At 52.2% G+C, this 24,716-nt stretch overlaps 1 protein-coding gene across 1 annotated transcript; it reads right to left on the bottom strand.

The window, feature by feature from the left end:
- Positions 1 to 12,224: 12,224 nt before the first annotated feature.
- SOX9 (SRY-box transcription factor 9) lies at positions 12,225 to 17,136 on the bottom strand. The gene is made up of 3 exons (XM_037492250.2): positions 16,654 to 17,136; positions 15,570 to 15,823; positions 12,225 to 15,029 (listed from the first exon to the last, which is right to left on the bottom strand). Exons 1-3 carry the CDS (start codon positions 17,082 to 17,084, stop codon positions 14,194 to 14,196), a joined length of 1,521 nt encoding a protein of 506 aa, XP_037348147.1. The 5' UTR covers positions 17,085 to 17,136; the 3' UTR covers positions 12,225 to 14,193.
- Positions 17,137 to 24,716: the final 7,580 nt, after the last annotated feature.

Genomic DNA, 24,716 nt, shown 5'->3' with positions numbered 1-24,716 from the left:
CTCTTGGCTTCAGTTTGGCCCTCAGCCCCCCTGACGAGCAGTGTCTCATTGGCTCCTCTGTGGCTACCTCCTCACCTGAATACCTGGAGAGTGGGTGAAATGGGCCCTCCCAGGTGGGGTCACCAGGAGGCTCAGAGGAGGCACACACAGTGGTTAACGTTGCCCCCAGGACACTTGCTGGCATGGGTGGGTCTTTCTCTTCTTATTTCTCCATCTCTGTGGTTTGTTTACTGTTCCTAACACACAGCGCTGTGAATACAATTAAGAGAAAAGCTTACATGCTATGGTTGTAAAGAACTTGAGTGTTTCACCGCACCCTACAAGTGACGTAGGGAGGGAAAGACCCCCTCCCTCGTTACCTGGACGTGATCACAGAGCCAAGGAGACCAGGCAATGGCGGTGGCCTGGTTTTTAATGATGCGCCGCTCAGGGACTGAGCCAGTCTCATCTCTTTCTCCACCAAGCGTGCAGCCTCCTCTGCTCACACGCACAAGATCTCCTTTGCTCATTGGGTTGATCAACCCCCCTCCCTGCCACTTCTGGAAGTGCCTTGAGCGCGAGCCTCAGCAGCGGCTCTCTGCGCCCAACGCCCAATGCCCAACGCCATGTGGTCAGCAGCCCCACGTTCCACAGGCCTCCTGGCCGAGGCTGCAAGCTAGGGGCCAGCGAGGATGCCACACTAAGGAAGATTTGCTCTTGGGAGACCTGGCATCCTGGGAAGGCAGACTTTGGCTGGACACGTCCCATCTGGCCTTGCCGGGCAGTCTAGAATTCTCTTCCTCTCCCCTTCAGCCAGGGTCAGGCCTGCCTTGTGGTCTCTTGGTCTTCCAGATTTTCCAGCGCTCGCCCTGTTCTCCCTCACACAGGCATTTCCTCTAATAAAACCCTTGCACATTGAAAACTGTCTCAGCATCTGCTTCTCAGAAGACCTGGGTTCACACTTGAGGGGGTTGCTTTGCTTCTTATTTGTTTGTTTTTGTTTTCTTATCTGAAACCTCCAGGGAGTCACACGGGAAGATCCTTGCTGGTTTCTCCGAAGAGGGAGGAAATGCCAGGATTCCAGCATGGCCGCTCACGGCGGCCCCAGGAACCCTGTCCTGAGGTGCCTGACTCCTTCCTCTCGCGACAGCTGAGCAGCTGCCGGCTTGGCAGTGAGATTGGCTGGTTTCTGGGAGAGGGAGTGAATATTCTTTGCTCCTTTGATGAGTGAGGGAGACGAGACATTGTTTAGAAATTCTTGATTTCAGACTTTGCTGCCCAGTTCAGTGGGCTCCCGTTGGCTTTAGCACTTCACACCTGGGGCCTGAGGCTTGGCAGGTGTCCTAGGTGTGCGCAGCTGTGACGTGGGCCCGACAGGATCCTCCCAGAGGGATGCTGTGAAAATTCAAACAGGTGAAGGTCAGGTGGTTTGTGAAGCTTCTTCCCTTAGTCAGTGCTCGGGTGCAACATGCTTGGATAGTTTGCAATTTGTATGTTCTTCCTCACGAATTTGTATAAATATCTCTATTGTGTTAACATAAGTCAATATTTTGAAATGTATAGGTTAGGCTTTTAAAAATATGCAAATACACACTTTTAACTACCAAACCTCATGAATTGGAGATCCGCAGGACTCTTGAAGGCAAGATGGGTTATTCGTTCCCACTGTCAGCTTTTTATAGCATACGATGCTGATGTTGTAAGTAAATACAGTCCCAGCACCAGGCTGGGTTTGATGAGAAGCACAAAAGCTGATCCACTAGAGACTAGAGACCGTGACTTTCAGATGACTGTAGTTAAGAAAGGGAGAAAACCACGTACCCCGGGACTACGATACATGTTTCTCATCTAGACGAGATTAGGTGTCAGAACACATATTTATTTCATCACCTGAGGAGCTGCATTTTGTCTTCCCATCAATGGCATCTTAGATTGGATCCAATACAAGAGCTCCATGTTGGTCGCTCAGAGGAAAGAGAGATTCTTCTAGCGTGGATGTGAGAACAAAGCTGGGTAAGGCCGAGGAAAAGTTGACACTATTGAGAGGCAGAGAATTTGGAAGGACGGCCACGGGGAAAAGGCACTTTAAGGTAAAGAATAGCATGAAAAAAATGCAGCGATAAGACAGGGGAACAGGACGAACTGAGGCTGGTGAAACACAGAGGCCATGAAAAGTAGCGGAACACGGGTAGGCAAGGCTAGGTGGCAGGGAAAAGCGCAGGGTAGCTGGATTACGTCCGGCAAACAGGAGAGGGCGGTGGAAGTATGGACAAGGGCGGGTGGACCGAGAGCGGTGAGCGATCAAGGCGTGCTCGGGGAGACCGGGTTGCTAGCAGAGTATAAGGCGGACCATAAGAAATCGGTGGCGCAGAGAACTCGGGTGACAGCAGAAGCCAGGCACAGGGGCAGCACCTGTTGCTAGACCTTCGGTGGCTCCCTCTGAAGGTGACGTGGAGGGGACTCGGCTCCTCCGGCTGTCCTTTTAGGGACGACACTATTTGCTCCACCTGAAGTGGGAAGCAGCTCTGTCAGTCCATTTCTGACTTTTCTTGAGCCTGATGGGGTCAATTCTCTTAGGCTTCCTGGGCCTAAGAATCAGCACGATAGTCTTAAGCCGCTAGGACTATCCTTTTTAGAGCAAAGCCTAAGTGAAAACAAAGCCAGAAACAACAGAAAGTTCTCCTAAGAAGAAAACCTGTTGTTTTAAGGAGAAGGGTTTGCCCTGTGTCGGATGCCCCCCTCTCTCCAGAACACACCTCTCCCCAGACTCCTGTCATTTCAGGTCCCGGGAGTGGTGGTGGGTAGGGAGAGTTCACTTCTGGTTCCTGTTCTGGTCCCGGGGGGGCTCGCGGTGGCCTGGTGTGGCGTGTGTGTGCATGCGTGCATGTGTGTGCTTTGCTGCTGGGAACAGGGCAAGCGGGAAACAGATGGGCCCCCTGAGCTTCGCCTTGGCCTGAAAAATGAAAGGCGGAGAAAATCGTAATAAAAAACGGAAACAGCTGTGGCAGGACATCAGCAGCTTGCGGGGCGGGTCTCAGCCCGAGGGGGGTAGCGGTCTGTCAAGATCTGGTCCAAGGCGGGCTGCCCTGCCCCGAAACCAGCGCCCTCTGCACAGCTGGTGCCCACGCCGGAGGTCGGCAGATCACCCCGGCTTGCCCGCCTTGGTGATCCCCGAGCCCGACTGTGACATGGAGATTGGGTTCTCCTGAGATGCACGGGACGGGAAGGGGTGTGGACAGCTCGCTCTGCTGTGGCTGGTCAGTGATCTGTGCTGTCCTTCCTTCAATATCTTCTAAATGCCACCGACTTTGTTTAAATCTGCCTCCCCCGGGCCCCCCCAACTCTTGGCACGTGAAGTCAACAGCAGGTTAGCACACCATTTGCCGGCGATTGGCACGGGCGGTATAGTGAATACGCAGAGAGCCGAGCCGTTTAGCCCTAATCACTGGCTCCCTTTCAATGGCCATTGGGTTCTTCCTCCAGAGGGACTTTCGGGCTGGGTAGCTCTGAGCAATCAAGAGTGAAAAAGCAGCAATTTGGGGCAAGAGTGTAGACATTATATCAGAAGAGAGAAAGTGTTTCTGGGAAAGCGAGGAATTTGCCATCCTTTATCCAGCCCACACCATCAATAATAAATGATAATTATAATTTCAGTGAAATCGTTCAAGTTGTAATGAAGTACAGCCTTGCCATGGGGGTGGCTAATCAGCGGGAAAACAGCTCTATACATCACGATACTGATTTTTTCCCAGGTGATAAATAGATTTATTACGTAATATTTTATTTGTTTAAATTTCTATTAAAAAGCAACCCATTTTGGTGAGTCTTTGAGAAGCTAGGGAACGCCTGATTATAAACTTTTTATCCACAGAATTGCCCTGGGTATATTTAATGATGCAGGCACAGAACTCTTGAAAATGCATTAAAATTAATAGTTTGATGCTCTCTCTCTCCCGATGAAGTGGGGGGTCCCTCTGCCCTGTTCATCTCTGTGACACGAACTTCAAACACTGAGTTTGTGCAGGGGTAGATGATCAAGAGCCCTTGGTGGTCTTGATGACTATCACTTCTTGAGCTATGCGGCTAACAGACCAGAGCAAGACAGCTCTGTCCACTCTCTGTGGCCTCAAGGAGGCGGGTGATTAATGGCCCTGGGTACTGGCCTCCTGTTGGACAGCTGAATTTCATTTGGCCTCCTGTCCACTGACCGGCTCTTGCTCATGGTCGGTTTCTGATACTCTGTTGTCTCAGATTACTTCCTGCCATCTTCACGTTGCTGTCTGGCATGAGCTGAAGGTTTGGTTTCATAGTTTGCCACTGGCCTGCTGACTGAATGGAAGTACCGGATAACACAGATGGAAATTAGAGGCAAAAAAATTAGATGGGGGTCGGGGGACTAGTGGTGGGAATAGGAGATCTAGAAGCAGAGGCATTGGGGAAACTTAAAAATGCCATATCATTTTTTTTTTTCCAAATCCCAGAAAACAGCTGCAGGTGGAGAAAGGATGGATTTCAAGAATTCTCCATGGAGTCAGAGTCAGGGGGTTCAGACAGGGGCCAGCTGGGTGATGAAATCAGCTCAGAGGTCAGATGCATGCTCATGTTCGATGGAGGCCTCAGAAATTTCAGGGACTTTCAAAACAGGCTTGAAGAGAGGAAGATCTGTTGACTCTGGGAGACAGGGACTAACGTGTGACCCATTCTGGGGTCCAGGGGCCTCCAGCGTAGGAGGAAAGAAGGCTCCAGATTGCCCTCTCTAGCTCTGCTTTGGGGAATTCTAGAAGAGAAACATTTCTTTTACCCCAAACTTACAGAATGAAGAACACTCAGGAGCAAATCTCACCTGCTCTAAGGTTGTTAAGCTGTAAAGTGCAAACATCTTGCAAATGAGGTCTCTGCAAGTTCCTTTACCCGCTTAGATATGAGTCGCTCCCGCAGATGTAGGGCGATTTGAATAAACACCACCTGGAAGTTCAGGTGTTTATTTGGACTTTAACATTTCTCTCCATTAGCCTTTCACTTTCTCCACTGCCCTAGCTCTGCCTGTCTCCCAGTTGCGTCCCACGTCCCACATCGGACACGCCAACTTTTTCTCCAGTGGGGCGTGGTGGGGCTAGTACCTGCATGGGTCCGGCTGGATTCAAAGAGTCAAGGAGCTGCAAAAATAAAGTCATGAGAAAACTGGATCTCCACACTTTCCCCCTCCAAAGACAGGAAATCAACAACTGGTTCCAAAAGAGTGTGGGAGGTAGTGGTATGTGATGGCCCTTGAATTCTGTAACATAGAGTAATGTGTTAGGGGATTGCATAGGCCATTGAGAAAGAGGAAATGCAAATTTAAAGCAGCACAAATTATTTCACAAAGCACTCCCCCCCAAAAAATGAAGCTCTGACAATAGATGTTGATATTATAACCAAGATGAAAATGTATATATTGTGCAAAAATGAAAAATGATGTAAGAAATATATAAAATAAAAAAATTAAAATAAATAGATGTTGATATTGGTGTGGAGGAATTGGAACTCTCCTACAATGATTCATGCCCTTTGGAAAATGGTTTGGAGGGTTTTTTGTTTTTTTTTTTTTTTTTTTTTTTTTTTTTTACAAAGTTGAGCATTTATTTTCTAATTTAGTCACAAGATTTCTAGGTCTTTGCCCAAGAGAGATTTGTACCAACTTTATTCCTAATAGTTCCAAACTAGAAACAATCTAAATGTCCATCAGCAGCAAAATGGATAAAAGAATTGTTCTATATTTCTACCATGGAATATTACTCAGTAAGAGAAAATAATAAACTGTGGTTACGTGCAATCACATTGAAGAATCTCGTAGAACTGATATCAAGCAAAATAAGCCAGTTATAACTGATTACATATTGTATCATCCTATTTATATGAAATTTAAGAACAGCAAATCTAATCTACAGGAATAAAAATCAGACCCTTGTTGTCTAGGGGAGATAGGGATTGGTTGAAAGGGGGCAAGAAGGAGCTTTCTGGAGTGATGACTGTGTTCCCTAATTTGGGTGGGTGGGTAGTTGCATAGATATATGAATCTATCAAAAAGTATCAAGTTATTCATTTAAGATCTGTGCATTTAATAGTATCTGAATAACATGAAGGAGGGGAGCAGAGTCAGAAAAGCGAAAGCAGGGCCTCCCTGGTGGCGCAGCGGCTGAGCGCTGGGCTGTGAAGAAGCCCGCAGCCTCTGCAGCACAGGTTCGATTCCCGGCCGCTGGCGAGGGTCCCACGTGGAGCGCAGACCTCTCCTGCCACCCGCTGCTCCCCTCAGCAGTGTACTTCAGTCCTTCTGCCTGCTCTGCTCCCCGCTCTGGCTCTGGTGGATTCTCTCACCCTCCCGCAATTCTGACTGTACCCAGTGCTTGTATAAATAAATAAATAAATCTTAAAAAAAAAAAAAAAGAAGAAAAGCAAAAGCAAATCTGTGGAGGATGCTTCTTGGGGAGTTGTTGTCATGCCTTGCATATGTATCTGTCTCCCCTGGGGAGGTAGGTAGTGTTACCCATTAAACACAAGTTTAGCAAATGGGGCTTTAAAAGATGTTTTGGAAACTTTGGAATGAGTTCTTTTATCAGTCTGCAAACTCTGAGAGCTGGTGCTGACTTAGTCTAGGCAACTTGGGTGAGATATGAATCAGTGGTGACTTCTCTTAGGTAAGGGGTACATTTGTGCTAACCCAATGTGGCTCCTGGGAGAGAGAACAGGTATGGGGTAGCTGGGATGGAGTTTAGCAGAGTAACCTGCAGGGAACGGATACCTCAGCAGAAAGAGACCAGGGTTGTTCTGAGCATGCTCAGCAGTGGGCTGGCCAACCTCCTCTGTTCAGAAGCTCTCTCTGCCTTTCACCCTCTGCATTGTAGAGCATTCCATGTCCACCTCAACACTCAGCATTTTACAATAACATTGGTTTAAATGCTTTACTTCCATCCTCCTTCTTAGGAGCCCCTTGTGTTATCATTTTGGAGTCTTCTACTCCAGTGCATCGTGGACAGTCATTAAGTGAATGACAGATCTGACAATGATAAAGAAGGCAGAGCAGTGGGGGATGAGAAAATAAGATAAGAGCAAGAATCAAGATCACAGAAATAGGCCAGGGCTACACTGTGTAGGGGAGGAGTCAGCAAGTCTCTTCTGTAAAGGGCCAACTGGTAGATACTTTAGGATCTGCAGACCATGATCTCTGTGCCAACTACTCAATTCTGCCATCACAAGAGGAAAACAGCGCACAAGAGGTGTACACCAAAGAGCATGCCAGTGTTCCAATAAAACTTTATTGGCAACAAGAGGTGGTGCAGCCGATGTCATCCACGACTCTAGCTTGCTAACCGTGGGGGTAGGGCATAATGTCCTACCCGAAGTAGTTTGGGTTTTATTCCAAGTGAATAGGTAGCCATCGGAAGATTTTGAACAGGGCCTGCTTTGGCTTTAAAGAGATTTCCAGTGACATCACTTGCAACATAAGAACTTACTCATCTATTACCATGATGAATTCTGTTTTAAATTTTTTCTTGAAAACGGAGGACTTGTGAGTTGGGGAGGCAGGTTGTGGGGTGAGGGCAGTGGTTAGTAGTTGTCTATAACATTTACTAGTTACGTAGCCTTAGGTTAATTGCTTAATCTCTTTGAGTCTCAGTTTCCTTTTTAATTTAACTGTAATAATAACAACACCTGTCTCTAAGGATTATTAAGTGGATTAAAGGAGAGCATGTATATAAAACATCTGTCACGGTGCCTGGCAGGGTAAGACTCAGTGATGTAAATCCCTTTTCCTCTTATTTCCAATGAACTTGAATATGTCCTGCTCCAGTCAAGACAGCAATGAATGTAAAATTTGATAATTGTGTTCCAAAAATCAATTGCACAATTATAGGATAGGTGAGACATTTCGCATCATTGCATAACTGGGTGACTTGGCTACTGAAGTAGCAATCCAATTCAGATGGAAATTAACAGCAGCACAATTTATGATTACAAAAAGGTTGAATCTATTTGTATTCAGCTTTAGTCAAACCACATTTGCAGTCCTGGAAATAATCCGGGGCGTGTTAATTTGAGAGGAATGTTCATGAGTTGAAGAAGATCCCAAGGAGAATGACAAGATGTGGAAGGATTTGGGAACTGTCTCTAGAAAATGTTTAGTGTGGGGAAAAGAAAACTTGAAAACGGTACAAGTAGTTGAGGGATTGTCAGAGCAGGGCAGGATGAGACTCACATCACATTGGTGTAGAGGTAGGTCTCCTGGGGTCTGCAGAGATAAGATTATTTTGCACAAACATCTCCATGACAGAGGTAAGCTCTCCAACCATACAAGCATTCCCGAAGAGACTGGGCAGTATTCGGTGGCTGAGAGATTGTATAAAGGATTTTTGCAATGAGAATCCAAGTTCTGAACATAACTTCCTAATTTCTGATTCCATAAACCCATGGGGTACAGGAATCACAGCATTGATTGGAGAGTCCCTCTTGGATACCGGGGCCAGGATCCTTTCCTGGAGGGCTCTGTAGATCGGGGACTGAGACACGAGAGAGATAGAGAGACTAACAGAGATAGAGAGACTAACAGAGGGATGTTGTGGGGTGTGTGCATGGTGCAAAACCAGAGTGGGTCGTCTCTCTTTAAATTGGATCACAGTAAATTTAATGTCACTGAAAAATGGATGGAGATTAAGAGAGAAAAAAGGACCTCAGAATGTTCTTCCCCAAAGCATCCCCAAACACAGGGTCACACCCCGTCTGCTTGCCATCCTCAACAAGGCCACCCATGTCTTACCTGGAAGGCTTCAGCAGCCTCCAACTGGCCCTGATACACTGCCTTTTCTTTCTTTCTTCCTTCCTTCCTTCCATTTATTTATGCATACAGGAACTGGGGTACAGGCCAGAGGTGCAGGGGATGAGAGGTTCACCAGAGACAGAGTGGGGGGCAAAATAGGTGGCTATATTGAAATCCACTGCATAGGGGAGCAGCAGGGAGACAGGAGAAGTCTGCTGCACCATGTGGGTCACCTTCCTGGCTGGGGATTGAACTCAGGCTGCAGTGGCTGGTGATAGCTTGATAGTGCTGTGTCTAACCCCTGCACCACCAGCGAGGCCCCCGCATTGCCTTTTCTTCAGAGCACATGGACAAGACACTACCAGGGAGTGCTATTTGCTTTGCCTGTCCTTTCTCCCTAAACTGTAAGCCCCATGAGGGCAAGGACTGCATCTGTCTCTTGGCTGCTGAACCGTGACCTATGGGAGATGCTCCACCCGTGTTTATGGAGAGAATGAGGAGTAGCTCTTTTCCTGAAGTAGAATATGGCTGCATGAAACCATGGTCCCTGGATAGGCCTGGAATTCCCAGGGATGTGACTTAACAGTGACTTCCAGATAGTGCACATATTGTCCAGCGCTAAACCTGGCTGTTTTAAATGAGTTCAATGATACGACTTATCATTTAAATGAGTTAAATGATACGACTCACATTGTATTTGATCTAAAAAATCTGTTCTTCAGATATCCTGAGCAAAAGCGTTCTGGTCTGTGACTGATGGTTGAAGACTTCCCAGTTGGTGCCCAGCCAGCTTTTCAGTGATGGGAGTTGGGAGTTGGTAGGCGACCTTAAGAGAGCTCAGGGGAGAGGGGCATAAGAAAGGGGGTAGGGAGTGAGGGGTGGGATGGAGGACAAAACTGCAGGAATGAGAAGGGACTAGTAATAAGCGTCACCTGGGGCTGCACTTCACCGTCCTCTGCATGCCCAACACAGACCATTGGGAAAAAAAAGTCATGCTGAGGAATGAGAGCATGTGAAGGGTCAGGGGCTGGCAGGTGATGGTAGAGATTCCCAGTCATGGTGGCATCACCATGGGATCCACAGACATGATGAAAGGTGGGTATTTATTAAGTGCAGACTCCCAGGCTGGAGAATTGAAAACAGAAGGGAAAGCATCTTGAGGATATGGTTTGCTATCTGACACCTGTGGCCCAAGGCAGTCCTAGGTCTTGTGGGGCCTGAACCCTAACAGTATTTGGGGGGACTCTTTAAGAAAAAGAATCTAAATTTTTAACATGAGATTAAATCCAAGATTTTAAAAGGAGTCTGTGCAAGAGACAAGTCATGGAGTTTAAGCTTCTCTTGCATCACCGTGCTCCCATCTCTGGCAAATGCCAAAGTTCCTTAATTAATATAATTTGAAAAGTGCCAGAGTGGAAATGAAAAAAATGTTCATTTTGGAAATCACGGGAAAGGTAGTGATGGGACAGAGTTAAGGAGACAACATCAAATACAGCTTCAATGGAGCCATAAGTCTCATCATGAACATTGCTCAAAAGACTGATTCTACACCAGTTTTTAATTCCCTTTTGTTAAGAAAAATCGCCTTTCTGTTAAAATGTCTAAAAAAAAAAAAGGTTTGCTTTGAGTGCAAATAAACAAATAAGCCTGCGTGTAACATAAGCCGCTTCCAGGCTGGGGAAGTCTTTCTAGGTTCTGCTGAATGTTGTTGTCAGGGTGATAAGCTGTGTGTTTTTGGATTTAGAATAAAAATTCCTCTAGAATATTTTATAATCTGGTGATATTGGGTGGGTGAGGGTGGGTGGAATTCAGAGGGCTTTTCTCTTTTTTTCTGCACCCTCTTTCCTCTTGGATTTTCCTGTGTTTCAGAACCAAAGGGGGAGTTTGTGAGAAGCTTCTTCTTCCTTTAGTTGCAGCGTGATAGCATCCCGCTGAGACCAGGAGGCCGGCATGCAGCGGAAGGACAGACTGCTCCCTGCTAACAATCTGCTCTACTAACAGCCCTGTCACGTGAGAGAGGGCTTATAAACAGTCTTAGCCAAAGGGGAAACTGAGGCATAAGAAAATAAGCAACCCGCCCAAGGTCAGCTAGCAAGTCGATGTTGAAACAGAACATTCTGGCTCTAGCAAGGTCTGCCAAAGGTCACGTATTGAGGAAAAGGGCCTATTTCTGGGCAGGGAAAGGGGTGCGTGACCCAATAGGATGCTTTGATTTTAACAGATAAAGGCATTAGGCCAAATGGAGGTGAACGGGAATTAGCGAACACTGCAGAGACTTCGCCATTGGACTGAGCGCTGGCAGAGGGAAAACATTAGTGATTTTGCAAGAATGGAGGGTGAGCTCTGGGGCTGAGTGAACAGGACCGACGTGTGGCAAAGAGAGCTGGCTCTGCTGTAGGATGGGGGCGGGGAGGGATTGGAGCAGTACCCCGAAGATCACAGGCCCTCAATCAATGTTTGTTGAAGGAATTTGCAAAGGAGGCCGAGTACTAATGTGGCCTCGATTTGATAACTACCATTTTCCTGGCTGCCATGATCCTGGCGTGGGACGCAGGCCAGGATTCCAATAAGCAAAAACAGACAATGGGAGGGACACAGGAGCGGAGCGGGGAGCTGGGCAAGCCTGCCAGAAGCAGGGACCCAGTGGTAGTAAAAGCAGCCTGAGGTGGAAGAGGAGACTTGCTCTCCTCTTCCCGCCCCCATCAACTGGGTTGGGGGGTGGGCGGCGGGAAGGTAGTGATTTCAACTGTTTCATGAAAAATGACCTGAACGCTTCTCTGATCCTGGAAACTCCCCACCTAACGCAGGCCAAGGAAAACAGGATTAGGTCTTATTACTTCTGCAAGGGCTTTGCATCTTCACAGAATGAGTTAAACTGGAGGGCCGGAGAGGTAATCTCCTTCCATTGTCCCAGCAGATAAACCAGAAAGTCCTGAATCATTTAATGGGTTAATAAGACAGTTTTCCTGAGGCCCCTGCAGACACTGGGGTTTTGACTTCCTTTGCCTTTCACACAGACACCTCACTTCCTCCGACAGGCCCTCCGAAAGGTGAGTTAGTGCTGTCAGATGCAGACTAGCAAGTCACCTCTTCTGGCACTCTTGTCTCCTGACAAGTTACTGATTCCAGGTGTGCTATTTCCATCTGACTTTCACAAGGGACCAGCTCTTCCCAACCGCAATGGCCCAGAGGCCAAGATAAGCTGTCATCCTCTGTGCCACCTCACGGGGTGGCACTTCTCAAGGCTTTCACCTTTGATTTGGGGGGGGGGACACACTTGTTTTTCCTCTCTGTGCCTGTTAAGTTTGTCCAAAGTGCCCATGAAAGCAAGTATCAGGGGCTCCGTCTGCCACCACCTGTTCTGTGTGCAAATGCCTTGATCATCCTTTTAAGGGGAGAACAAGACGAATAAGTCCAGAGGGCCGTTTTCTTTTTAATGCAATGTATATTTATTGTAAACAATAATATACAAAAAAAGAGAGAAAAAGAGGAAAGGTAAGTTTCACAGAGAGAACATAAGGTTTGGGGGGTGGGGAATAAGCCAAACGAACAAAACACAAACACAAAGCAAACCTTACCTAAAGACAAAAATATGATTTAAATGCCAGGGTTCTTAAGTTACAGAAATATTTTTTTTTTTAAAAAAAGATCAGCTTTTATACAGAAATCGAAAGATGCCATATTATGAGTGCTTTAAGATTTTATTCTACTGACTTCTAAAAACTGTTAATATATCTTTTTTTAAATAAAAAAAAAAGTTTGCTGTCTTTTTTAAAAAGCAATCCCCAAACTGTCCAGCCACAGCAGTCATGAAGAATGAAGGTCTGTCAGTGGGCCGAGTCCCTCCCAAGTTTTCTTCCCTCTCTCTCGAAGAGAACATGCAGAGGGCTTTGGATTCCACATGGGCCTGTGTCACGGCTCACACACCACGGAGGCAGCCCCAAGATCTGTGGCAGAAAATACTACATGACTCAGTGATACACTACATTTGCAACCTCTCATTTGTACAAAAAGAGAAACAAGTTTCCAGTTTGTTTTCAACAAAAAACAACAAAGAAAAAAAAAAAAAAGGACAGACATAGGCATTTATACAAATCTGGGACAAGGCATCCAAAGAAACTTGCTTTTAATAATAAAAAAAGATTAAAGAGATAAATAAAAAAAAAAAACTGGTTACAGTTAAGAACATAATTTAACAACAGATGACCATACCCTTTGAGGAAGGCTCCAACAACCTATTTTAAAGAAAGTAAATTAAAAAAAAAAAAAAAAAGGAAGTTTTTTTTTTTTTAATTAAAACCTCTCCTTACAAAATAAATAATTTTAGCACATGGACTGTCTTGAAGGTTAACTGCTGGTGTACAGAGAGGCACAGGTGACTTAAGAGAGACACCCCCAGCATCTGTGTCCCACATGGGCTGGGCAGGCAACCAGGGGCCGTGTGCTGAGGCACTTATTGGCTGCTGAAACATTTCCCCAACTGATTCTGTCTCCTTTGCTTGCCTTTTGCGTCTCAAGATTGCAGCAAACAAGCAAGTGCAAGAGGAAATGCACTAAAAAGAGAACACAAGGACTTCCCAGCAGCAGGGTTTTAAGGCTCAAGGTGGTCTGCTCCTGTTTAAAAAAATATATATGATAAAGCTTACCAAATGCATCTCTAGACTGTGTTTACTTCCATTTTTTTTTTTTTTTTCAAAATAAGGCCTCTTTTGCTTTCTAAGGCAGCTCCTCCTTGAATCAGAAAGCCTGAGGAATTGAGCAAAGCTAACCCCCCTCCCAACTGCTCTCCTAACACATACTTGTGTTTTTTTTTTTTCTCCTGTTAATAAACAACACACACACTTCTTTTTTTCTTTTGTAAGAGAAAGCAAATCTGTACAAAAATACTCTGGTTGCAAGGAAAGCTAGCGCACACTGTTCCACTAAGTTGTTTAGCTGTTGGAAAAATAAGAGCATTTAATTTTTTTTATCTAAAAATATGTATAAATCCCCTCAAAATGGTAATGAATCATACACAGTACATACTAAAAAATATTTAAAATAGAGAATATTCCTCACAGAGGACTTTTTTCTTTAATTACTGCTAAAAAATAATTAAAGTCCAAACAGGCAGAGAGATTGAGGAAACTGGTCCCACGATAACCCTCGTCCTCCACACCGCCTAGAAGAAGGTTTCAGTCCAGTTTCTCTATTCCGCTGGTTCCTTCTCGCCCAGGTGGCCTGGCCACCGCTTTGCAACAAGGTGGTGCTGGGGTGGAGAGAGAATGTTCTGTAGAAGAAGTGGGGTCAGCGTTGTTGCCTTCAGCATCCAGGTCTTCCAAGAGTACGACCAACAATGTCCACTGCAAACTCTGGTGCAGATTCTTCGGTTCTTCTTCTGCGCTTCGCAGCCCTCTGGCCTGGCCCTTGGCAGGAAGGTCACCTCAAGGTCGGGTGAGCTGTGTGTACACGGGCTGTTCCCAGTGCTGCGGGCTGTGGGTCTGCGGGATGGAGGGGACCCCCGAGGTGTCGGCGATGGGGGTGTACATGGGCCTCTGCGCCGGGTTCATGTAGGTGAAGGTGGAGTAGAGGCCGGAGCTCTGGCCGGCCGCGTGGCTGTAGTAGGAGCCGGAGTTCTGGTGCTCTGCGTACTCGTACTGCGAGCGCGTGATGGGCGGGTAGGACGGGCTGTAGTGCGGGAGGTTGAAGGGGCTGTAGGCGATCTGCTGGGGCGAGTGCTGCTGCTGCTCGCTGTAGTGGCTGGGGCTCAGCTGCTCCGTCTTGATGTGCGTTCGCTGGGCCTGCCCCGGCTCGCTGCTCAGCGTGGTCAGCGTGTGCGCCTGCTGCTGCGGCGGGGGCGCGGGCTGCTGGGGCGGGGGCGCGGGCTGCTGGGGCGGGGGCGCCTGCGGGGCCTGCGGGGCCTGGGGGGGCTGCTGCGGGGGCGCCTGCTGCTTGGACATCCACACGTGGCCCGCGCCCGCGGGGCTCGCCGCGGTGCTGCTGATGCCGTAGCTGCCGGTGTAGGTGACCTGGCCGTGCGTGGCCGGCACCCCCGGGTGGCCATTGGGCGGCAGGTACTGGTCAAACTCGTTGACGTCGAAGGTCTCGATGTTGGAGATGACGTCGCTGCTCAGCTCCCCGATGTCCACGTCGCGGAAGTCGATGGGGGGCTGTCTGCCCCCCTCGGGAAGGGCGCGCCCCTCTCGCTTCAGGTCAGCCTTGCCCGGCTGCACGTCGGTTTTGGGGGTGGTGGGCGGCGTCGGTGGGCCCTGGGATTGCCCTGCAGGCAACAGAAGAAGGAGACAAACGGGAAAATCAGCAAGAGCCGAGCTGGGGCCCCAGTTAGAGCCCCATGGGGGACCCTCCCTCCTGCCTGAAGAGGCAGGAGGCTCCGGAGACCAGTCTCCTCGGCATGGGAATGGTTAATGAACCCCGAGCGCACGCCTTTTACCCGTCTCCTTTTATGGGGGAGGCTCCAAGGCCCCCCCCACCAGCGCACCCCGAAGGCCAACTGCTTGCTACCTGCACCGGAGGCCTGTGTGTGCTTTTGGGGTGGGGGAGCCCAGAGAAGAAGGGAGAGGTCTTGTAAATCCGTGAGGCCTTTTTACCTTGCAATAAAAATTCATCTGTTGGGATGCAGAGGCTGGGTTGGGCGGTGTGTGCTGAGGGGCGTCGTGGGGCCCGGGCCAGGGAGCGCAGCGGGCGTCCGCGCAGGGGGCACCCCTTTTCTTCCTGGGGAGCGTCCAGCCCCCCAGCGGGGCCGGGGGTGTGTCCCGCGGGGCGCGCGCGCGAGGCGCAGCCGGGGCGCGGAGGGACTCACCGGAGTGCTCGCCCGGGGAGTGCACCTCGCTCATGCCCGAGGAGGAGTGCGGGGAGTCGGCCTGCAGCGCCTTGAAGATGGCGTTCGGGGAGATGTGCGTCTGCTCGGTGGCCTCCTCGGCCTCGGCCTGGCCGTTCTTGACCGACTTCCTCCGGCGCGGCTGGTACTTGTAGTCGGGATGGTCCTTCTTGTGCTGCACGCGCAGCCGCTCCGCCTCCTCCACGAAGGGCCGCTTCTCGCTCTCGTTGAGCAGTCTGGGGGCGCGCGGGGAGAGAAAGGGGGGTGCTCTGTGAAAGCCGCTTCGCGGTCAGGTCGGCCGGAGGGGGGAGGTGGCCCCGATCCCGCGGCCGCTGGGCGCACACCCCCCGGACACACTGCGCCCGGCTGCCCAGCCCCAGCCCCCGCGTCCATCTTTTCTTAAAAAATAAAATAAAAGGACAAAAAAAAATATATATATCTCGCTTCTTTGCGTCCAACCTGAGTGGGTCCCTCCCCAGCCGCCTCTCCGCGGCTCGCCGCTTTGGGGAACCCTGGCGCTGAAACAGTTGCCCGCGCCTCCCGCTCCAAAGCGAGGCCCCTCCACGCGCCCCCACAGCCCTTTAAAACTTTCCCCAAACCTCTCAGACGGCAGGACACTCTTTGCACCCCACCCCCGACCTTCCCCAGCGCTTTACGCATCTCTCCCCAGCAGCCAGGAGGGTCCCCTCTCGCCTCGGCGTCTCCCCCACGCTGCACCCCACCTCTGCGAGAGCGCGCACTTTGAGCGCAGGAGGGCAAACTTCTCCTCCACCCACCCTTGGCATGGAACCTCAAGCGGGGGGCTCCGCTGAGCCGCCCCCTCCCACCGAGCCCCCCACCGGACTTCTCGCGCGTCCTCGCGCGCGCTCCCCACGCCCCCCACCTCTCCCGGGCGCCCTCCTTTCGCGAGAGCCATCCAAGAACTCGGCCAAACTCGGAGCCAAGTCACACCTCGCCCCCGCTCGCCCCGCCGCCCGCCGGCCCCGCGGCCCGCGGCTCCCCGGCGCTGGGAGGCGGGGCGCGAAGGGCCGCCCGGCCAGCACCCGGCCCGCGGCGCCGGCCCTACCTCCAGAGCTTGCCCAGCGTCTTGCTGAGCTCGGCGTTGTGCAGGTGCGGGTACTGGTCCGCCAGCTTCCTGCGCGCCGCCTGCGCCCACACCATGAAGGCGTTCATGGGCCGCTTGACGTGCGGCTTGTTCTTGCTGGAGCCGTTGACGCGCACCGGCATGGGCACCAGCGTCCAGTCGTAGCCCTTGAGCACCTGGCTGACCGCCTCGCGGATGCACACGGGGAACTTGTCCTCCTCGCTCTCCTTCTTCAGGTCCGGCTCGCCCTTGGGGAAGGTGTTCTCCTGGGGCCGCGTGTTCTCGGTGTCGGAGCCGGAGCCCGACGGGCAGGGCGAGCCGGCCGAGTCCTCGGACATGGTGGGGCTGGGGGCGCCGGACAGGCCCTTCTCCTGCTCGTCGGTCATCTTCATGAAGGGGTCCAGGAGATTCATACGCGGGCCCGGGGCAGGGGGCGGGCGGCCGGGAAAGGCGAGCAGCCGCGGCGGCTCGGGGGCGCGAGGCGCGGGGTCCTCTCCCCTCGGCGGCCCGGACGCGGGGCGCGCGCTCCGGGGGAGCCTGGGCGCTCGGCGGCGGCGGCGGGCGCTGGGGAAGGCGCGGGGTGGCCGCGCGGCAGCTGCCCGCTCCAAGTGGGGAAGGCGACTTGGAGAGCAGGCGGAGGGGAAGAAAGAGAGCAAAAGCGGGGGGCGCTTGCACCCCCTTCTCTGCGCCTCCTGCAAAGAGAAAGTTCCTGGGGTGAAACTGGCGACGCGGCGCCACTGAAGTTTCCAGTGAGTTTCAAGCTCCGCTCTCGGCTCCTGGACTCCCAGCCCAGGGGCGCTTTAATAACTACTCCCCGTCACCTTAGAGACGGCCAGCCAATCCCGGCCCGGCGTTTCAGGGGTTGGCAGGCAGCTGATTGGATCGGATGGGGGGGGCGGAGTGTGGCACAAGCGGGGGGGGGGTGCGGGAGGGGCGGGGAGCAGAGGGAGGAGATCTGCAGCCCGTCCCGTGGAGAAGCGGGGGGGCGCGCGGGTGCAGTGGGGAAGGCGGGGGACCCGGGACATCCAAGTGTGTAAGTTTGCCACACTCGCGTAATGTCAGAATTTTGGTGCCGTCTCTGCACGAATCAATCTCTCGCTCTCTCTCTGCGCGCGCTCCAGACCTGCTCCCACTCCTGCCGTTTCATAAACTCTCTCTCGGCGGTGCCTGGGAGCGAGCTAGAGTTTGCAGAATTGGAAAAGCAACCTCTCCTTAACTAAGCGCAGCCCAGTCTCTGCGCCCGGAGCCTGCCTCCCCCGAAAGGGCTTGGAAAGAGCCCCGCGAAGCAAAGGGTTTTGGCGACTCGACGCCCGCTGTTCCTCTGTAATAAGCCACATAAATAGATAGTTCGCCGGGGCCGCTGCGGCTGGCCGGGGCTCGGCTGCGCCCTGGCACAGGGAATCAATGGGGAAAACCAAAATCTAGGTCCCCGCGAAGGCTGGCGGCGCCGACCCAGCTCTGCGCTCCGGGACCTGTCCCGCGCCCCGCGCCCCGCGACCTTGAACTCTGACAAGTCGTTCTCCAGCCGCCCTCCCCAGGCCCCCAGCCCACCGACTGGGCGGCCGCTCCAACGCTCTGCTTCTCCCCTCCCCGCCGAGCCCAAACGGCAGCAGAGTTGCCCCTGGAGAGTTTGCAAGGGCTCAGCATCTGGGGGTCGAGCTCTGCAAAGGTGGCGTCCCCGGGCCGCGACGCGCAGCCCGGCCACTGCGTGTGTAAATGGCTCAACAAGCGGGCACAGCCCCAGTCTCCACTCCCGCAGGGGCGCACGGCTGCCCGCGCTCGCCCGCCTTTGCAAAGCTCCTCGGAGGGGCGAGCTTCTGCGCCCCGGACTGCTGGGGTCGGGTCTTTTCTGACCCGCCGTCTGTAGGAAGCTCTGGGGGAGGCTGTGGGGATGTCTCGGATGCATTTCAAATGCGATTTGAGCACAACCTTTGTGTCTGCACGAATTGCTCGGAGCGCGCTTGGGTATCTGTTCTGGGAGAGAAAAATCTAAGTCGCCTGCAGGTCTCTTGTCTCCAGAATCACAAATCCAGTGTGCACCGCTGTGGAAAAGTCTTAATTTTTACACCCAACACCCTTGCAAATGTCCACCTCGAATTCAGATGGCTGCGAATCGGTTCGCAGCCTGGCAAAGGCTTGTTTATTTCTAATTTGTAAAGTGCACGCATTATTGCGAGACAGAAAGGAATGTTTGCCTTGAAGAATTTTTTAAATTCTGTTTTTCTCTCGTTTTCTTCTCAAGAAATGGACATTTCTTAGAAAAGCCGGAACTCTTGAGAAGGTAGTAAGTTACAACCCTATCAAACAGGGTTTAGCTTGTCCAAGGAATGGAAGCCGCTCACTCTGGATGTCTCTCGAAACTGGTAGCTTGTCTAGGAGTTTGAGACCTCCATGCCCCAGCCTCGTAGTCCTACATAGCTCCGAATACTCGGCGAGGTGTAAGACCAACTGGGGGCTTTCTTGGGGGAAAAATGTCCCGCATTATGTGGGCTGATGTCTGTCTGTCGGGGGAGATGTTTGTGAACATAGTTGCGTGATTGGAATATAATTGTGTGATTTGAACCTGACCCAGGAGGCCATTCAGACAGAAGTTTTAACCAGGATGTGTATATTTAATTGCATTTTATTGTAATTTCCATGTTTGGTGGCATAGAGGTAGTGGAAAAGTGTGATTCTAAGACAGTTTGGACTATTTCCCTGAGTATTTTTCAAGCTCCTGGCTTCCCTATAAAAATATATTTGAAAAACAAATCCCGAATAGGAGAGACCTACGATGCTACAGTTTAATGCACAAACGCCGGCGCTTTATACATTTTCTATCGGTTTGGTGCAAGCTTTTTATAATCTTGTAGCTTTTTGAAATCTTAGGAGAAACAATCAGTGGACTTAAAAAAATGGCCTGCAATTTTCAGCCACATCCAGAGGGGGCACCAAAAGCCCAGAAACTGTCCAGGAGAAACTGCAGGAAAAGCTGGCTGGTGGGGGTGGGGGTGGCGTGTTCCCCTCCACCAGGACTGCTCTGCGGCTGGGATTTATCTCTGCAGGAATTCCTGTGTGATATTCCCTCCCGTGCGCACCCACCTCTGGGGCAGCTCAGCTCGGGGAGCTTGGGAGACGTGTGTGTCCATATGGGGCCGGACCGAATCCATTTGCGCTCCAGAGGCCTGAGACTGTTCGACCCAGTCCTGGGAGTCCAAGAACCCCAGAAGAAGCCTCCATCCCAAGTGGCAAGCGCTGTCTTGTGCTCGGCGTGCCAGGACCGAGCCAAGTCTGACGCGTGGGCACCATCGATTAGCCTGTGGGGCGGTCCCGAATTTCTGCAGGAGCCTCTGATGCCAATCCCCACCCCCATTTCAATAGGTGCCCCCCAGTGTGACTTTCCCGGGTTGCTCGTCACCTCTCCCCACCCCTGGCCCTGGCCTGGTGCTCACAGTGTCGGACTGGAGGACCCGAGCGAGTCGGAGAGTGCCCAAGGGAAGGGAGCTCCCCCCCAGAGCCAGGGTGACAGATCGGGAAACTGAGGCTCTGCCCCTGGGTGTAGCCAGAGCGTCTGCGCGCGCCGGGATCCTCAGCCTGGAGCGGTCTAGGTAGCGACATCTCGCAGGGCAAGAAGGGGGGGCAGGCAGTGGACCACACTGCAAGCGCAGGCTGTGCGCGCTGGGGTCCCCGCTCCAGTGCAAGCGCCGCCAGGTCTGCCGCTGCTAACGGAGACACCGAGGTGTGAGCGGATCCCAAAGGGTGGGCGCACGGGAAACCAGGGTCTGGGACTCCCCGCACCCCCCACCTTCTCTCTCTTTTGGCGCCCAGTGTCGGCGCCAGGCTCAATTTCCCCAGCCAGGGCCGCCAAACTCCCTCCGCGTCTACGCGGGAGCCGAGGCAGGAGCCGGGAGCCGCTGGAGCCGCGGGAGTTTGCCCACTCGGTGCGCCTGCAGCGCGCGGAGCCGGGGTGGGTGCGGGGAAGTTTCAGTCCCGGGAAGAGGGCAGGCGGTGTGGACAGGGGAGTTCCTTCAACCCGGGGGATTGCGCACCACAGCCACCCTCTCCAAAGTCCTCAGTAAAAATGGGGACCGTGTCTAGATCCATTTTCAGCCGGGGTGCATGTCCTAGACGCATTTGGTTGGGGTGACCAGAGGCGTCTCCCCCAGATCTCCATCCTGGGTAACGTCTCCTACAGCGACGATCTGGAAGAGGCTACCCCCTTCTCGCGCCCCTTCCAGGACCCGGCTCCCTTAAGGTAGAAGTCCCCAATCTCTAGCGGGACCCTCAGGTCGGCGCGCCCCGCGCTCTCAGCCACCCTCGGGAATTAGTACCTCTCCTCGGGCGACGTGGGGCGTGTTTGGGGCTCGCTTGTCTCTCGCGACACCAGTTCTCTTTGGAAAGGAGCGGCTGAGAGTCGCGCGGGCTGGACAGCAACAGCCAAGGGGAAGGAGAGGACCAGGGAACTTCGTGGGTGCTCGGTAAATAGCTGCTCACCGACTGAATAAATGTGACCTTTGGGCATTGCGCCCAGTGTGTGTCTCAGGCCTGCAGAGCTCCCAGCAACGCGGGTCCTAAAGCGCACGCGAAGGACTCGTTCCACCTGCGCGTTTCTCCCCAAACGGGCTCCCTATGCTGGAGAACAGCCTCCTGTGTCCCCAGGACAGAGTATTCCAGGTGATTCTTGGAACTGCAGGCCCAGGAAGGTGGGGGGGGGGTGTCCTTTGAGTTTCCTTCCCTTTTCTGTTTTCCAAGAGAATGTGGGATGAGGAGGACCCGAGGACCGCCAGGAGGGGACGTGAAGGGTCAGTCCATCCGCACCCCATGATGACACTGTCCTGGTCGGTCCCTGGGCCCTGGGGTGACTGTGACCCAGCAGGACACACTGGGGTGCAGACCAGAGTCAAAGCCAAGGACTCTCCTGCTTGTCTGGACTGGCTGACCTTGGAGGGAGAAGGAGCTGTGGGAATGCTCTTTAAAAAAGTATCATTCCTTTTCTGAAAATACCTGTTTTTAGTCAAGGTACAAGGGGATGCGCGTCATTTGCGTTTCCTCAACTCATCCCTAGAACAGCCTGCAGGAAATTTCCTAGGCCAAGTTCCACCCCCACCCCCCACTTTTCTGTTTTAAAAATCTTTCAGGCATTTCCAGTTGAAGGTGCGTTTGTCTTGCTGATTTAAAAATGCGAATAAAATAAGCATTCCGTGCCACAGCGCCTGCCCGCCTGCCTGCCTGCCTGCCTCATAGGGGCCTCTGCTCCACGGGGCACCCCACAGCCCAGCACGTGCTTCCTCTGCAGCCAGGAAGGGCACCTGTGCATCCTGCTCAGCAGCTGCCTTTGCTTTAGGGAGTTCAGTCCCAAGGCTGGCAGGACAGAAAGTAGCTGAGATTCTGGGGATCACTTTTGTTTGCTTCCCCCAGGGGGTGGGGTGAGCCCTAGAGCAACGCCTTCACCTCAGCGGAGGGGATCTAGGCACTGTCCCCTCAAGATGTCATTGGGTGGGCAATTATTTTGGATTTTTCCTAATGGAAGGAGATCTTCATCAAACCCCAGAAAAGGGACAAATGCTGTTAAATACAGTCCTGAAGGGTCAGCATGGAAGGCAAATTGTGTGTGTCTTTCTCAAAATCCCTTTCTATCTCAGCAGGACTAAGGGCCCCCACAGCTTAGACTGTGGGCGCCAAGCCCTGGTGTCCTTTGGGCTGCGTCTTGGGACTCTCTGGAGCAGCGTGAGCCTGAGCCAGGCGCCGGCACAGCCTGCAGCTATCTGCCTCGTCACTGTTTATTTCTCGGTGCTCTTGCATCTGCTGTCTGCAGAAGGCTGCCCTGTTACCAGTCCATCCTGAGGGGGGTTGAAGGGACAAGCTGGGGTGTCCCCCGCAGCCACCGTCAGGGAGGAGTCAGTGGACTCTCTAATGCTTATTTTCTCTCGCTCCCCGTTTCTCCCCTGTCCTTTTCTATGAGTGTGAAATTTGGCCTGGCAGAGGAGTTGGGCCCTTGTGTCCTCCCTTTCTTAACCCATTGAGACAGCAAGCCACGGCGTGGGGTCCCTGTCACTGTCTTTAGGACAGAGCGTGTTCCCGCCCCCTGAGAACGGGCAGATCCTTTGCTTTCAGAGTCCTGGCGCTGGAACCCAATTCCCCCCAATTTCCAGATTGGCTGAAAGGGGAAGGAAGCCAGCAAGGCACTATCTCTCAGAGGCATGGACTGTTGGACTGTTCCTGGAAACGCCTTCCCTTTGGGGTGACCCACGAGCTCCTCCCATTGTCAGTTTCCATGGGCTGAGAACTGTCTGGTTCGCCTCACCTGTCTTCACAGCCACATGCAAGACAAATAAGCAGTAACAGGTAGAGCTTCCAGGTAGGCGCACTCTAGATTCAAGTAGGGGGGGTTCAATATTCAAAAACCAGCTATAGTTTTGGGGACGCCGCACGCAGGCAGATGTCCCTTGGATTCTTCGTTGGGGCAGTGGAGACATAGCTTGCAGGTGGAGGTGTTTCCTCAGCAGCCGGGAGGGAAGGTCGTGTCTGATGGAAGCTGGATCTCGGGTAGGAAAGGCAGCCAGGGTGGCTGTTCTGGCTCAGACAAGCTACAGGGTTATTCACCCAGCACTTCCAGGGTCCACTTTCCGCCCCGCCTCCCTGGAGGCCTGGCTCCTGGGTCACCCCAGGGAGTCCCCTTCCAGCTTTTGTTGGAACCTCATCCTGTTAAGTGCATGAGCTCTCACAGGCCTCAGACATGTGTGAGGCCTGGACTACACAGCAGGCTGTGCAGGAACGGAGGGACGGAGTGGGAGGCGCGAGTGTTGACCTCGTACCCCAGATGATGGAGGAGAGTTCTGGGGACGGGGAAACACCACGCAGGGGACACATTTGTCTTGTCCAGTCTCTGCTGTTCCCTGTCGTTCTCACACTGTCACATCCCTCCCAATTGGCCCAGTAATTATTCTCAGTCCCCACAAAAAACTAAACCAGCCAATAGAAGACCTACTGTGTGTCTAAATATCCAAAGATATTGTCTCCAGGCCTGTTTTCTGTCAGAATTCAGTCCCTTTCCACCTCTATGCACCCCACTGTGCCTTCTGGGCTCACGGGGTTCTGAGACCCTCCTTCTGGCTTCTTCCATGGCCACAGAGTCCCTTTTCTTTGCTTTGAAAGAATACCCAAGAGCCAGCTGCCTCTTCTCCTCACTGCTCAGTTGCAGAGAGAAGGGGAACGCGAAGGTGGGGGGTAGCACCCCAGCCTCTGGCTCGGGGGCAGGATTCCTCCCTCTCTCTCCCTTGCCCCCAGCCTCTTCTCCTCCTGGTGTGTGCCACGCTGCTGTCTGCTGAGCCTTCATCTCCCACCACCCAGGCCTTGGTCTCAGCCCAAAAATGCCTTGTAGTGTGTGGTGCGCTCAGCTCTCTGTGGGGACATCTGCCAGCCAGTGCAGTGCTGATGACAGTTTCCAGATGATTTTCCAGGAGCAAAGAAATCTTCTGGGGGAGGAGAGAGTGGCATTGGCCAAGCGCTGGCTGAGTGGGCTGAACCTTGTGGTTCCGGAGGAGGCCCAGGGAGGTAGAGTTTGTGGGGCTCAAAGATTTCTTTTTCTCCTTTAGATTCTGCCTAAAGCAAAAGTCACTAATTGCTTTTTATTTTCCTGGCACTCAGAAGGTTCTCTGGATTCTGACTCACCTCCAGGAACTTAGGTCTGAGGAAAGCAGGTCTCAGGGTGGATGTTGGTGGGGGCGTTTGCCGCGGGAGTTCACCTTTCTCCAGTCGGGCAGGCCCGAGACTCGGTTAAGAGCAAGAGCCCAGAGGATGGACAAGCTCTCAGAGGATGCATTAAGCGCTCACTTCCCCACATTCTTCTGTCCCCGAGCTTCCCTGCCCCAAATTCACTTCTGCCAAAGGTACTTTGCTTTTTAGTCAAACCAGCCAGGTTGTGTACGTGAGACTGCCTTTGAGGCTTGAGAATGGATTTGGAGGTGAGTTTAGATTCTCTTCAGATTCGGAAAAATCCTGAGGGGAAGATTTCTCGATTTGCCTTCATTTGCTGATCTCTAAGAGTGACCCTAACTTCTCGAGTC

This window comes from Talpa occidentalis, unplaced genomic scaffold (assembly GCF_014898055.3).
Source record: "Talpa occidentalis isolate TD23 unplaced genomic scaffold, MPIMG_talOcc4v2.1 talOcc4.7, whole genome shotgun sequence".
Taxonomy (NCBI): Eukaryota; Metazoa; Chordata; class Mammalia; order Eulipotyphla; family Talpidae; genus Talpa; species Talpa occidentalis.
Note: the sequence above shows the minus strand (reverse complement) of the source record. Positions and strands in the feature narration are given on the sequence as shown.